Source organism: Acomys minous (genome assembly GCF_964271855.1).
Source record: "Acomys minous genome assembly, chromosome: 13".
Classification (NCBI taxonomy): Eukaryota; Metazoa; Chordata; class Mammalia; order Rodentia; family Muridae; genus Acomys; species Acomys minous.
Genome location: NC_140495.1, coordinates 84,517,372 through 84,532,082, shown reverse-complemented (window position 1 = coordinate 84,532,082; position 14,711 = coordinate 84,517,372). Strand labels below are relative to the sequence as shown.

Sequence of the window (14,711 nt, the reverse complement as noted above, 5' to 3'; positions counted from 1 at the left end):
TCCTCAGACTCCTATGGACATGGTGAGGCAATTAACAGCCCAATGTTCCATGACAGATGGACATGACTGAGGTGGTTTATGTGAGCTCCACAAGCCCTGGCCCAGTGACCCTCTTGAACACATTTGAGGCATAGATCTGGAGTCCTCAGGTTGGGAATGGTAAGGGAACCTGGGAAATTGCTATGGCGAGGGGAAAGGTATTTTTGTTTTCAGGCCTTTTTCATCTCTCCTACTGTACACATTGAAGGTCGTCTCTAAGATTTCTACCTGTGAGATGAGGGGCAACCACTCTAGATACTTAAGTTTGCCTTGACATCGTGAAAACTCTGGGAGAAGAAGCAGTGCTTCAGGGTCAGGCTTATGGAGACAAGTCAAAAGGCAAGCTTTCTGGACTTCACCGGCATGTGCTCTATCCTTGTCCCAGACTCACCTGCCTTCCTCAGGGAGAAGTTCATGGAAACATCCTCAAAAGTCATGGAAAGACTGTGCTCCTTGGGGAGAAGATCATATAAATGTCATGGAATATATAAGGTTGTAAGATTGAGTACCATAGTGAAACTGTTTAATTAAGTTGGGAGAATTAGCTGTATAGGACCACAATCCTTTTCTCTTTGAGGATGTTCACTGGATGAGTAGAGGATGTGTACCCCAGCCAAGCAGTGCACCCTGGCAACCACTCATAGTGAGAAAACAGTGGCCAGGTAGGGGAAGGGAAAGGGGGTCTCATGGTAGAGCAGGAGCGAGTAGCAGGTGGACTAAGTGCTGCCAGCTAGCTGAAAGTGGGCACCCAAGAGGGTTGACTTTGTTGCCTACTGCTGAAGAGGAACAAAGGGAGGCCAAGGAGATCAGAGAGGGAGAGAAGAGACTGTGGGTTGAGGCCAATAAGGAGGAAGCTCATTAGCATCATTGGAAATAATGGAGGAATCATCAGGTTTGGTTTTTATGGCTAAGAGAAGTTGGCTTTTCCCCTTGTTTGGCTTATACCACTTGGTCACTTTTAATCAAGATGGGATTGAAGTCCCATGGTAAAATCCATCTTTTCCAACCGTAGCAAATAGAGCTGTCAGCCTCGTGGCTGCCTCCAGCCCAATGAGGTGACAGCAGCTAAGATGGTGACAAGACATTTGTTTTCTTTAAGATTGCCAATGTGTTAATTTTTAACTATCAATCCTGATTTAAGTTTTAAGTTAAGCCTTTTGGATCATATATGTAAAAGAGTTTTAACCATACTCAATATATATTTACAAAATCTTTATGTGCAGACAGTTAACACAATAGTCTTATAAATCTTGAGATAAGGTTCATACCTTACCAAAGGGTTTAGAGAATTAAGCCCAAGCCAAAAAGAGTGTGCAATGAGTAGCATCACTCCTCATTTGGAATAGTTTACCCTTCTATTCTGTTTTGCTCTCCTTTTCTGTCACATCATCAGGTGGCTCTCCTAATAGGGATAGAGATTTTTGGAGGAAACCTTTAAACAAGCATGCTTGTGTCTAGAGGAGGGGAGCCATACCCTAACTCTGGAGCCCGGTTTTACTTGAAGTGGGACTACATACAACAACAGTCTAAGGCCACTCACATCTAAATAACACCTGAATCCCTGTGAAACTGAATCCAGTAGCAGAGAGAAAAGAATGCCTAGAGACTGGAAAATTTTGATCCCTAACTATAGACAGAGGACACTGGGATCTGAGACAAGCACAGGCCAGCTAGGAGTGTGTCCCAGATGTGTGCATGTTGCAGCTGGACTACGTCTTTGTTTTCTCCCCATCCTGCTAGGTCCCAGCTCCTCTCACTTTGCAACAAACTTACAGATATATCAACTGTTACTTGAAAGAGGGGATATGTATACAGTGTGTTGGGGTGGGGGTCGGTGAGACAAGACATAAAAAGAAACAGGGCTTGGAGTGGAGAAAAGGGAAAATGTAAACACAGGGAATGGGAAATCTCTTTCCATTTCCCTGATTGCTCCCAGTATTTATAAAGTTCTTAATGTAGGGTGTACCATTAGAGAGCCCTTTGGATCGATTATCTAAGAGATATTGAGGCCAAATTTGATTACAAAAGCAAACAAATTTAGGGTTCTTCCAGTTGAGTACCAACTGTAAAGGCTGGAGGATTTCTAAGAGGCATCCCAAAGAGGAATGAAATTATATGGAAGACACTGTTCCCATGGAGGAGAATGAAGGCGAAGAGGTAAAATGTCGCTGCAGCCTGCAGTTGAGGGCATCTCCAGGACTCAGAGAGGACTGGAGGAAGACACAAGCCATTCAGTGGACCATCACCACTCTAAAATTCTGACTCACAAAACTTTAAGATACGATAATAGATATTTCAAGCAATCAAACTGTAAATGCCACATTACACAGAAGTGGATACCTGGGGCACTACACAGACTCTGCCTTTTCCCTTTATCCAGCCTATGAGCTTTAGTCTCTTACACAGGTTTTTGCAATAGCTTTCAAAATTTCATTTTCACAGGTTTTTTTGGGGGGGGGCTGTAGATGATCACAAACAGTTCTATATTTCAGCAGAATTCTCCCCATAGTCTAGCCTTCTTGGTTCTAGGTATGCACAAATCTAAGCATGCTGTCCTGAAGGCTGCGCTGGATGCCCTGGTTGGTGATGACACAGGCGCATCTACACAGATGATCTTGTCCTGGTGATCATCAAAAACAAACTGTCTTCTTCTTTCTCCTGGTTCCTGTGGGCAAACCATCCTGCCTTACTTAGAAGACATGTTTCCTCTCCAGGGTCCACATTCTTAGTATGCAGTAGCCTTTGTTTTCTGTCATTAGCATTTGGTTTCTAAGTCTCTTCTTGAAGGAGAGTCCCAGGAGACTTGCCTTACTGGTCTCTAAATGTGGCATGCTACCATAACTACAAATTATAACCGTGCTGAGAAGCCTCAGAGGCACACCAGTTGCACTGTAGAAACTATGTTTTCTCACAAAAAGTACATTCTTCTCATTCATATATAGCACAGATGTACCCAGTACACTTTGCTCTAACATTGGCTCTTACACAGCACTAGCTAAAAACCCATCTCTCAGTAATGAAACTGGCAAAGCCGCACATACTGTTCACTTAAAATGTTAACTTTGAGAGTAATTTGACATTCTGAAACCCCATTTTCCTATGTTTCTATATTGAACTCCAAGTCTAAAATCCTTACAGGGTGTAATGAGATATTCTAAAAATCTGTAACAGTGTCATATCAAATAACTAAACATAAAAACTCACTCAATGGTCTTATGCATAAACATAGTGTCAGAAGGAAAGAAAGTAGTGAAATAATAGACCTGTACACTGAAAACTTCAAGGCATTGATAAAAGAATCTAAAGAGGACACAAATTCATGCAAACACATCCCACATGTATACCTCTGGAGAATGAACATTGTTGAAGTGTCCATTTTTTAAAATGTAATATGTACATCCAATGTAATTACTTAGGCATCCCAAGAGTATTCTTCAAAGAGATAGGAAAACCAATGCTAAAAAATAGATAGAAGCATGAAAGAGCTAAAACTGTTATGGTAATTATTGAAGGACAAAGCACCAGTAATGTTGGAAAGTTGGAGTAATCACTCTATTTGGTTTAGTCCTATATTAGAAAACCATAGCATGCAAAGCAATATGGTGCTGTCATTAAAAGAGACACAGAGAAGATTGTAACAAAACGCAGAGCCAGAAAATGAGGCCTAATTTTCAACAAGCCCACCAAGAAGAAAAAGTCACAAGTGACAGTCTGTTCAGTAAATGAAGATGAGAAAACTGGATTTCTATATGTAAAACAATATTGATATTTTAGAAAAGTTTACTCACACAAAAATCAACCCTAGTGACAAAAATGGCCTTATATAATGGATATAAGATTTAAAAGCATACATTTCATGGCAATGCATACAAAAATCCAGGCCTCAATATAATAGCGCAAAACAGAGTAAACAGAGACTATAAAAGGAACCACCAAGAAGGAAAACAGGTCCCCTCCAGGCCTAGAAAGTTGTTTGAAAAACGACACATCACGTAAAGGTATAACATCCAGCCCACATAACTGAAGAACAAGAAGATCTATAGTCTGACAGAAAGATGGGAAGTGAACTTACATGGATGGTGCTCCAGCTGTGTTAGTTGAAAAGCTATCAATCAAAACCACTGTGAGGTATCCACTCTTTCACATGTGTTAGAATTGCTATGGGAACACGTGCATTGTTGGTACAAGAGAAACAATTGTGGGAAGTAGTTCTTAAGCAGTTCCTAAGAGGCTGGAACTCCATCTGGGTCAGATGACCCACAATTGCTCTTTTGGGAGTGTACACAAAGGAAGTGACTTGCCTGCTAGTATATTTATGTGCACCCGCATGTTCTCAGAAGCATGATTCTCAACAGGCAACATAATGAACAGTCAAGATAATAAATCCATCCATAGGTGAATGCAAAATGGAATTGTAGAATGCAGAGACATATGACTGACTATACCTTCAGAAGTGAACCTCTTGCCCTTGCATTGCTTTGGTGTTTTATCACAGCCACGTGGAAAGAAACATTGTAACAATGGCCAGAGTTGAAGAGAGAGAGAGACTCTGACATAGTGTAGGTCAAAGGAGAAAATAACAGAAGGATCAGATCTAAGGACTACTGTATACAACCCAGGAAAGGTTGGGCAGGCCTATAATCCCGGTGTCCAGGAACCTGAGGCAGAGGATTTATCCATTTGAAGTCTGCCTAGGCTACACAGTGAAACTCTGTCTCAAAAAGGAGGAGCAAATGGGATTAAAGGCATGTGCCACCATGGCCAACTCAGTCTTATCTCTTACAGGATGGTTTATATTGTTGGAGATTCAGTGATAAATTACCACTTTGTGCCTTCACATGGTTAGAGCCAACATTTTACTGCTGGAAGGTTTGATAGGCTATTTGAATATCATTTAAGACCCTGAAAATATCCAGCATTTGTTAATCACCCTGGAAAGAAGCCTCATCTCCAGTGTAGCACAGAACATGGAGATTCAAGAGAAAGGACTTTAGAGTAAGAGTGCTTCTGTGTAATGTTTTTTAAAATTTACTAATTGATAATCTTGAGAGGGTAACTTAACACCTAATCTAATGGGAGTATAACTAGGTACTTTAGGTTAATATTCTCCCCTCCAAAATAAGAATGTATTGAAGTCCATTTCCCAATAGCTATTAAATAACCATATTCAAGAAGGGTTCTTTACAAAGTAATCAAGTTAAAGGAAGTTTTCAAGACAGGATATAAAGCTAAATGACTAGGCTCTTTATAAAAGCAAAATTTGGGCCAGTGATATGGCTCAGTGTTGAGCCTCTCAACCAGAGCTAGATCTCTAGGTCACACGTGGTAGAAGGAGAGAATAGACTTTAACAAGTTGTCTGGAAAATGCAACACCCATTCATGTTTAAAGTGTTGGAGAGATCAGTGATACAAGTCACATACCTAACCATAATAAAGCCTATATACAGCAATCCAATAGCCAACATCAAGTTAAATGGAGAGATACTCAAGGAAATTCCTCTACAATCGGGGACCAGAGAAGGCTACCCACTTTCTTCATATCTCTTCACTATAGTTCTTGTGGTTCTAGGCAGAGCAATAAGACAAAAAAAGAGATCAGAGGGATCCAAATGGGAAAGTAGGATGTCAAATTATCCCTATTTGCTGATGACATGATAGTGCATATAAGTGACCCCCAAAATTCCACCAGAGAACTCCTACAGTTGATAAACACCTTCAGCAAATTGGCTGGATAAAAAATTAACTCAAAAAAGTCAGTAGCCTGCCTATATACAAATGACAATTATGCAGAGGGAGAAATTAGGAAAACTACAACCTTCACGATAGCCACAAGCAATATAAAATATCTAGGAGTAATTCTAACCAAGCAAGTGAAGGACTTGTTTGAAAAAAACCTTCAAATCTCTGAAGAAAGAGATTGAAGATGACATCAGAGGATTCAAGGATCTCCCTTGTTCATGGATCAGGAGAATTAACATAGTAAAAATGACCATCTTACCAAAAGCAATTCATAGATTCAGTGCATTCCCTATCACAATATCTACACAATTTTTAAAAGACATTGAAAAATCAATTCTCAACTTCATATGGAAAAACAAAAAACCCAGATAACTAAAACAATTCTATACAATAAAAGATCCTCTGGAGGAATCTCCATAGCTGATCTCAAGCTATACTACAGAACAACAGTAATTAAAACAGCATGGTACTGGCACAGCAATAGGATGGTGTATCAATGGAATTGAATCAAAGACCCAGAAATGAATCCACACACATATGGTCACTTGATTTTTGACAAAGAAGCCAAATCTATTCAATGGAAAAAGGATTGCATCTTCAAAAAATGGTGCTGGTCTAACTGGATGTCTACATATAGAAAACTGCAATTAGACCCATATTTGTCACCATGCACAAAACTCAAGTCCAAGTGGATTAAAGCCTCAACATAACACCAGAGACACTAAATCGATAAGAAGAAAAAGTGGGGAAGAGCCTGGAACACATTGGCTCAGGAGATAACTTCCTGAACAGAACCCCAACAGCCCAGGCCTTAAGGTCGACAATTAATAAATGGGACCTCATGAGGCTTAGAAGCTTCTGTAAGGCAGAAGACACTGCCAAAACAACAAACCAACCGCCTACAGATTAGGAAAAGCTCTTCAACAACCCTACATATGACAAAGGTCTAATATCCAAAATATATAAAGAACTCAGGAAACTAAACACCACCAAACCAAATAACCCAATTGAGAAATGGGGCTCAGAACTAAATAGAAAATTCTCCACAGAGGAATATCGAATGGCTGAGAAAAACAAAGAAATGCTCAAGGTCTTTAGTCATCAAAGAAATGAAAATAAAAATGGCTCTGAGATTCCATCTTATACCCATCAGTAGGGCTAAGATCAAAAATTCAAGTGACACCACATGCTGGTAAGGATGTGGAGAAAGAAGAACACTCCTTCATTGCTGGTGGGAATGCAAACTTGTACAACGGCTTTGTAAATCTATCTAGTACTGTCTCAGAAAACTGGGACTATGGCTTCCTCACGACCCAGCTATTCCACTCCTTGGAATATACCCAGAAAATTCTCCAGGACACAACAGGGACATATGCTCAACCATGTTCATAGCAGCCTTATTATAATAGCCAGAAATGAAACAGCCTAAGTGTCCCTCAGTAGAAGAATGGATAAAGAAACGCTGGTATATTTACACCATGAAGTATTAATTAGCTATTAAAAACAAGGAAATCCTGAAATTTGTGGACAAATGGATGGGACTAGAAATGATCATAATGAGTGAGTTAACCCAGAAGCAGAAAGACTCACATGGTATATATTATAATTGGGCACTAGACCAAAAGGCTTGTCCCCTGAAAGTCTTCACTTACCAGGAGATTGGGATAAATGTGAGGACATCCTACTGTGACTCTAGGTAAGAGAAATATAGGAGATGGGGAAATAGAAGGATCCAGAGGGTCCTAGAAACCTACAAGAAGACCATCATTATCGATGGATCGGGGCCCAGGGGGATTTGCTCAAACTATTGCACTAACTAAGGACAATACAAGTAGTAAACATCAAACCCCTACTCTGATCTAGCCAATGGATAGGACATTCTCCACAGTTATGTGGAGAGTGGGGACTGACTCTGACATGAACTCTGGTGCTCCATATTTGACCACTTCCCCTTGGTGGGGAGGCCTGATGGTACTCAAAGAAAGAATAAGCAGGCTACCAAGATGAGACTTGATAGCCTATGACCATATAGTGGGGGAGGAGGTCCCCCGTGATCATAGACCTAAGGGAGGGGAATAGGGTGAAAGCAGGAGGGAAGGAAGAATGGGAGGATACAAGGGATGGGATAACAACTGAGTTGTAATCTGAATAAATTAATTAAATAAAAAATAAAAAATGATAAAAATAATTTGTCTGGGGATTACATATGTATGCTATGGCTCATGCACATACATATGATAAATAACTGAATTAATAAATAAAGGCAACTAATATAAAAACAAATTTACAAGGGGGGTTGGGGTATAGGTACTCATACTGGGTAAGCATGTGCAAAGATGAGGGTAGAGATAAGGGGTTGCTTCCTCAAGCCAAGCTATGCCAAAGGTAGCCACAGAGGCACCAACACAGTTAGAGCTAAAGAACAGATACTTTCTCACAGTTCTTGGAAAGAGCCATGCCTTTAGACAACTGGTTCTCGGACTTGTAAGCTCAAGACTTATGAAGCCATGAATTTGGCCTCCATAAGACTTGATGGAACAAGATTTTGAACAGACTGATATTCCAAGAAAGTAGTCTGATAAATTTACAGAACACAATTTAATTTCTTTCAAATAAATCTTTGTCCTAAGATACATTTTCTATTTCTGGCTCTACTTTTCTTTTCCCCAGGAAAGGCAAATGATGTTATTGATCTACGGAAAGTATTGTATTTAGAGAGAAGACACAGAGGCTGGGACTGGTTGCTCAACTAGGGGGAACTTCAGTAACACATAGAAAACACAAATCATTGCCACTGAAGAATAACAAAGAAGCTAGATAAGGCAAAAGTCTAAGATGGCATCCATCTCAGCTTGTTGTCCTTGGGATGAGGGATTTTGAGAAAGTGCCAGAGATGCTGACAGACACTGCATGCTAAACTAGTTAGGCAGCTTTGGGGAAAGACTGAAGACGAAAGACTTGTTTCTCCTTGTTGCAATGGGACTGAAGAGAAGTTACTGACCAGGTTGACTTTGGGCCAAGATTGACGATACACCCCATTTTTCTTGTTTTGAAAATGCAATAGCATGAAGGATTGAAGAAATTTGTTTACTCAAGTTCTTCATTATTTTTGAATGATGGATAGATGCAAAATTCAGTTATTTTAACACCAGAAGGGTGTACAAAGATGATAGAGAAAAAACACTGACTGCTTTCACCAGTATCCTCATGAAAGAGGAAGGAAAACTGCACAAAATGTGTAGCGTCTACGAGAGAGGACAATGACATTGTTTGGGACAATCACTAGTCACAAAACTCAGTTATAAATGCCCAATGGGCCATCTAATCAGTCATGGGTCAACTGGGCTAACAGCTGCTGGGAAGGAGGCATTTCCAGAGCTTATTAAGTGAGCATGCTCCTTGAGGAAGAGAAGGAAAATCCTTTATGTCATGAGCAGTTTTTAAAAAAATCTAAAATGCAGACATAGCTCCACGTATCCATAAATCTCTCTATGAATCAATTCCTATTTCTTTTCAGAAGCATGCATTAAGGAATTGCCAGCTAAAAACGGTCCTCAAGACTCTGGGGTCTAAGCTATGGGGATGGGACAGTCTCTAATGCACATACTTTCAGAGTTCCAGTTGCAGGAAGGGACAAATGTTCATATAAAGGTCTCTGATGCAGCATAAGCTGAGGAGCATAGATGGCAATCCAGATTACCTATAAGTAGATCAATTAGTTGCTCTGAATGCCAGACAATCCCCTGGGGTGATTGCTTAGAGAGAATTTTACCCTTATTGATTTCCTTTCACATGTGTCCAAGGCTATAAGCATACTTAAGAAAACGGGTTCAGGAAATTCTTCTAGATTCTTTGGATAGTGCCTCTACCATGTGCTTTCAACTTTAGACCTACCCCACCTCCAAAGCCTCTACCCTTTGCTCTCGCACTAGATTTTTCTCCTTGGCCCAAGTCTTTCTCAGTTGGAGAACACTGGAAATTTTGAAGAAGCATAAAAACAAAGACTCTAAAAGGACTTGGAGTGACCTACACAAGGCACTATCCTGAGTTAGGATGCGTCTGTAGTCAGCGGGTATTTTACACAAAGGATGTCTTTCCCCTTTTGTTTTATATGACAGCAGCTTTATCTGTCCTCTGCCAGTCGACAGTCTCAGTGACTTCCCCATGTTCTTTTATCCCAGGCTTCTTTTCACCCACTGTGGTATAATTACACAGAGCTAGAATCCTTTCACTGGATCATACTTGCTATGTAGGCCTTCTCAATTGTCACTGAAAAAACACAATGGTCTGAACCACGGTTCTAGTGCCAAAGAACTGGGGCATCTTGTTCTAGAAGGGTGTTTTCCAATAGGTCAGGATGACTGTATCCAAAGGCTGCAATGATCAGAGAATGCCATCCAAGGGCAAGTGTCTTCTAAAGGTGGCTGGAGTTTTTGTTTGGTTGTTTTTTTTTTCTTGGCACTGACTTCAGTAACCCTTAAATACTGAGAGACCTGGAGACCACAGGTCTGCTGATGCTTGTCAGTGCATGGGCCAGCCTCCCTAAACAAAAACTACTGACGAATGTCAACACTAAGAAAGTCCAGAAGCTTTGTGCTAGAGTGTCCTCACATAGTCAGTCCCCACTGAGTGCACATCCCTGTTGCCTCTTCCACTACTTATGAGAAGAGGAGTCATATTAGATTAAGGCCTCACTTTGTGGCTTCATTAAATCTTAATTGTCTCTTGAATGGCTTAAAACTCAACCCCATTAGGGGCTATGCCTTCACTACATGGTTTCTTGCCAAGACAGTTCTGTTCATAGTACTGTGGAAAAGGAAAAGAAAAAAAAATAGAGGGAAGATAATTTCATATTAAGGGATTTTCCCTAGAAATTATGTAAGTCAGTCCTTTTCCTGTATCATCCCAAATCTTAGTTGCATATCTATCTGGCTACAAAAAAGGCTAGAAATATGTTGTCTAGCTTGGTACCTACATACTTAGCTAAGACTAATGGACTTGTGTCGCTAAGATGAAACGGTGACCTCTTCTAATCCTCTAATAGTCTACCCACATGCAACCTTTGGATTTCTTACAACTACAGGGCCCATAAGTGAGCAATATCCACTGTCACATGAGATGCCAGCACCACAGATGCCACATCCTCTTTAATTGAGAAGAGACTCATAGAAATGCACCCACAGGAAAACAGGTGGCTTTCCCCCCCAACTGGTAGTTTTCAGTCCTGCAAACTGACTATTCTGTCTCATTTGGTCTTTAAAATCTCTATGTGGAGAGAGCAGGATTTGTGAAAGAAAGAAAGAAAGAAAGAAAGAAAGAAAGAAAGAAGAAATAAATAAATAAAATAAAATAAAATGCATATGCTCATGTTCTTTAACTTAACTTCCTTTTCTGGCAGGCAACCCTAGGAATTTCTGTTTTAAGTGACTAAGATTGACATGTAGTTCTTAAAAGTATGATGTTTGGAAACCATCATGGAATAAAAGGTATTTATTAACAACCATTATGTATGTGTACAATTTAAAAATGACTTTTGGTACCAGTAGAATTTGTTTTAACATGTTAATCAGCTCACGTATTGATATAGGAAGAGTTTTAACTCTAATATAATATTAAATATGGTTTATTCTGTCAGTGATGAAATCAGAGCCATCATCCATGTCATTTGAGAAACTTCTCTCAAACATACTTCTGCAAAATACTGTTCAGCTGGAGTGGTCATAAAGCAGCTAGTGGTCTCTCCAGTAGGTACCAAAGAAAGAAAACTCACCATTCTTCTTGTAGAACATAATTTCTCCTTTGAACTCTGTCTTCTCCTCCAGGGACTTTTCTATCTGAAGCATCAGCTGCTCGTTGGTCTCCACTCCAAACAAAAACTTGCAACTGCAACTCTTCTGCATGACTTCAGTTCGTGCAAAGCCAGCTAGCTCACAGAAGCCATCGGAGCAGTAGACTATGGGGAAACCCTTTGCCACCTGGGCGTTGGCCAGGATGAAGTTGCTATCTGGAGAATAAAAGGACAAAACATTCAGCCACTTAAATATCTTCTTTAAGACACAATTTCAGGCATGCACTCAGCTCATGACGCCTAAGATATGTTTCGTTTCATTGCCTTGAAAGAGAATGGCAAACTTGGGTGGGCAGTTAGAGCAGTGCCGGCTAGATTCTGACTTTGGTTCGCATGCCATCAGCCTGTCCCAAGCCAGGCACCCTCTGTGTGGCACTAGGGATGATGCCTCTGACTGTGGCTCCTGCCATGAGTTGCCTGGCCTCTGTACCCATTTTGCTGAATCGCATGATCTCAAATGCATGTCCTGGCGCACACATTTAGGAGTGATTCACGTAAGGGGGATGTGATACAAAGGTATGGCAGGAGGAACTTTTAGAGATGAACTTTGAAGGATGCACTACATATTTATAGGAAAAGGTGATGCATGCTAGAGCTCAGCTTCAAGACAAGGAATCTCTGATCCTGCATGTTGAATACTAGGGCTTAGAACAAAGCACAAACTATTATAAAAAGCATTCATTCATCTTTACAAGAAAGAAGTGTTGCATACTGACCATAAGTATCTGAAGTAGGACTTAAGCATAATAAAGTTGAAAATGAAAATAACTATGAAGAAGCGGTTAAATAAAAAAGTAAGATTTATTATAATATATGGATCTGTTGTCTAAAACACAAATATAAACCAAATATGAAATGTCTGTATGTAATATCTGTATACACATATACATACAGACTTACATACATATATACACAGATATACTTATGTTAATGCAGCATATGGAATCTGTGCTTTTCTCTAGAGAGAGTAGCTTTGGGCACAGAGGAATACCCCTGTATTTTACCATATACTGTACTGTACATCCAGTGGGTCGATACAAAATTCTTCATATATTGTCTATTTTGAAATAACATGTTTCAGAGAGGTTTTCAGCAGGCAGCTTTCTGTCATGCCAATAGAAAGGAGGTTCCATGGCCACTTCTCAATGGCCAGTGGTATAAACTGAGCACATCCAGTCCATGGTGTCCTCATCTCCTCATAAGCATCTGTGGTTTTTTCTGTGAGCGGCTCTCTCTGCTTTACGTCACTCGGCCCTTGTCTGAGACCACCACTCATAGTGACAGCACTAATACCTTGACTTCTCTTGCTCGTTGATTTCTTGGTCAGTTTCTCTCTTTTAGACGCAGAGCTGAGCTGGATAACAATACTTGGAGACTTTGAATCACATGCTCCTTGGAAGCCATGGGGGTGAATTAGATTATCACAGGGTGAGAATTCTCTCACACTTCACAGTAACATCTACTGACCATTAAATAATGGACGTGGTCCAAGGTGTAAGTGAACAAATTGTATTTGATCTTGTCCTTAGGGTAGTATGCTACTTTACATGTGGAATTCATAGTTAGTCTGGAAAATGCAACTCACAGAATCCACAAAGTCCAAAGACTTCACTTTTTACAAGTGTTTTTTTTTTCCCCAATAGATCTATGACATGCATTCATCTGTAGGACAATGCTGGGAGATAAGGCTCAAGCCTACAGTAAGTTCCAAGGTGAAGGGCAGTTGGGGGAAAAGGTGTGAATAAAAACAGTCTATGGTTTTGTTTTAAGATTATGTGACTTAATTAATCAAATAAATGCATAATTATAAATAGTAACATAATGCCATGTTAAGTCCCGAATCAGCGATACACAGCTAATAATGACTGCTAGAGGTAGGAATGTAAATATCCCATGCTTTAAAGATGGTTAGCTTGGAATAGAACAAAAACGAAAAAACAGATATAAAGAGGGCAGGAGAGAAGGCCTGGAATGTTGGGAACAGATGCCTACGTGCAGAAGTGTCAAGGGGTGAAAGCAGGAACAGGAATGGAGATGGAGGACAGACATCACACTTTCTCCTGAAGCCGAACTTGCCCACTCTTTATATGGCATTAGTCGCTTTGCTTGTGTGTGTCTGGCCAAGCTGTCTCTCTCTTCCTACTTCGCTATCTTCTACAGATGAATGATTCAAATGCTCCTAGCGTATGACATATATATATATAGTTGTTTTAAGTAAAGCCTGACCGCTTCAACCTGAGATTGTTATACCCGCTCAGTGATTATTACTAGAACACATTTCTTCTTAAGCATCTTAATCGGTGCTTTCTTTTTTCCGTGTTTTCTGATTTTTGTCTTTACAACTTTTAAAAATTTGGAAAAGATATCTAAACTTGTATATTTTTTCAAGAAGTTAACAGCTGTTAGTTTTGGGTAATCATAAGAAAAATCTTTTTGTTTGTACAATGCTCTGTTTCCTGTCCTCCCTTCCCTAGATAAGAAACTCATAATGCTTACACTGCTTACAATAATAACCCTTATTTTCATCTTCCATTTGCTTATTAACCATTATGCAACACTGCTCAAGTTTCCTTTCTGTTTCTGTGAAAAAAAAAAAAACCACTCTGACCAAAATCAGTTTGAAAAGGGAAGGTCACAATCCATTATTGAGGGATATCGAGGAAGGAACCAAGACAGAAATGATGGAACACCGTGACTTACTGACTTTCTGGCTCATGGGTGGGCTTGCATCAATGAACAGTCAAGATAGTTCCCTGTAGACATGCCCATAGGCCAACCCGATAAAGGAAATGCCTTAACTAAGGAGTCCACTCTTAGATAGATGAATTTAGGCTGCCAAGTTGACAGCTGAAGCTAACTAGAACAAACATATTACTCTTTTCCTTCTTTGTAAGGTGTGCAATTTTATTTAGTTCTGCATACCTCTTAATGGCATGATCTTTAAAGCAATTTCCATAGCGTCTTTGTAATTGTTTGTAAATATAAGAAAAGACTTGTGCTTTAGAATTCTAATAAGCTGAAAAGATGATGAAGTATTGCCAAGCCATTGGATCTGTGTATTTTAATTAAGGATTATAGTGTGTTT

The 14,711-nt window shown here is 39.9% G+C and overlaps 1 protein-coding gene across 1 annotated transcript in view; it reads right to left on the bottom strand.

Moving 5' to 3' along the window:
• KCNH8 (potassium voltage-gated channel subfamily H member 8) overlaps window positions 1-14,711 on the bottom strand; it is a 367,339-nt gene that overhangs the window by 248,956 nt on the left and 103,672 nt on the right. Inside the window, exon 2 of the mRNA XM_084753676.1 lies at window positions 11,549-11,782. Coding sequence (XP_084609802.1) covers window positions 11,549-11,782 — 234 coding nt within the window. The remainder of the gene's footprint in view (window positions 1-11,548; window positions 11,783-14,711) is intronic.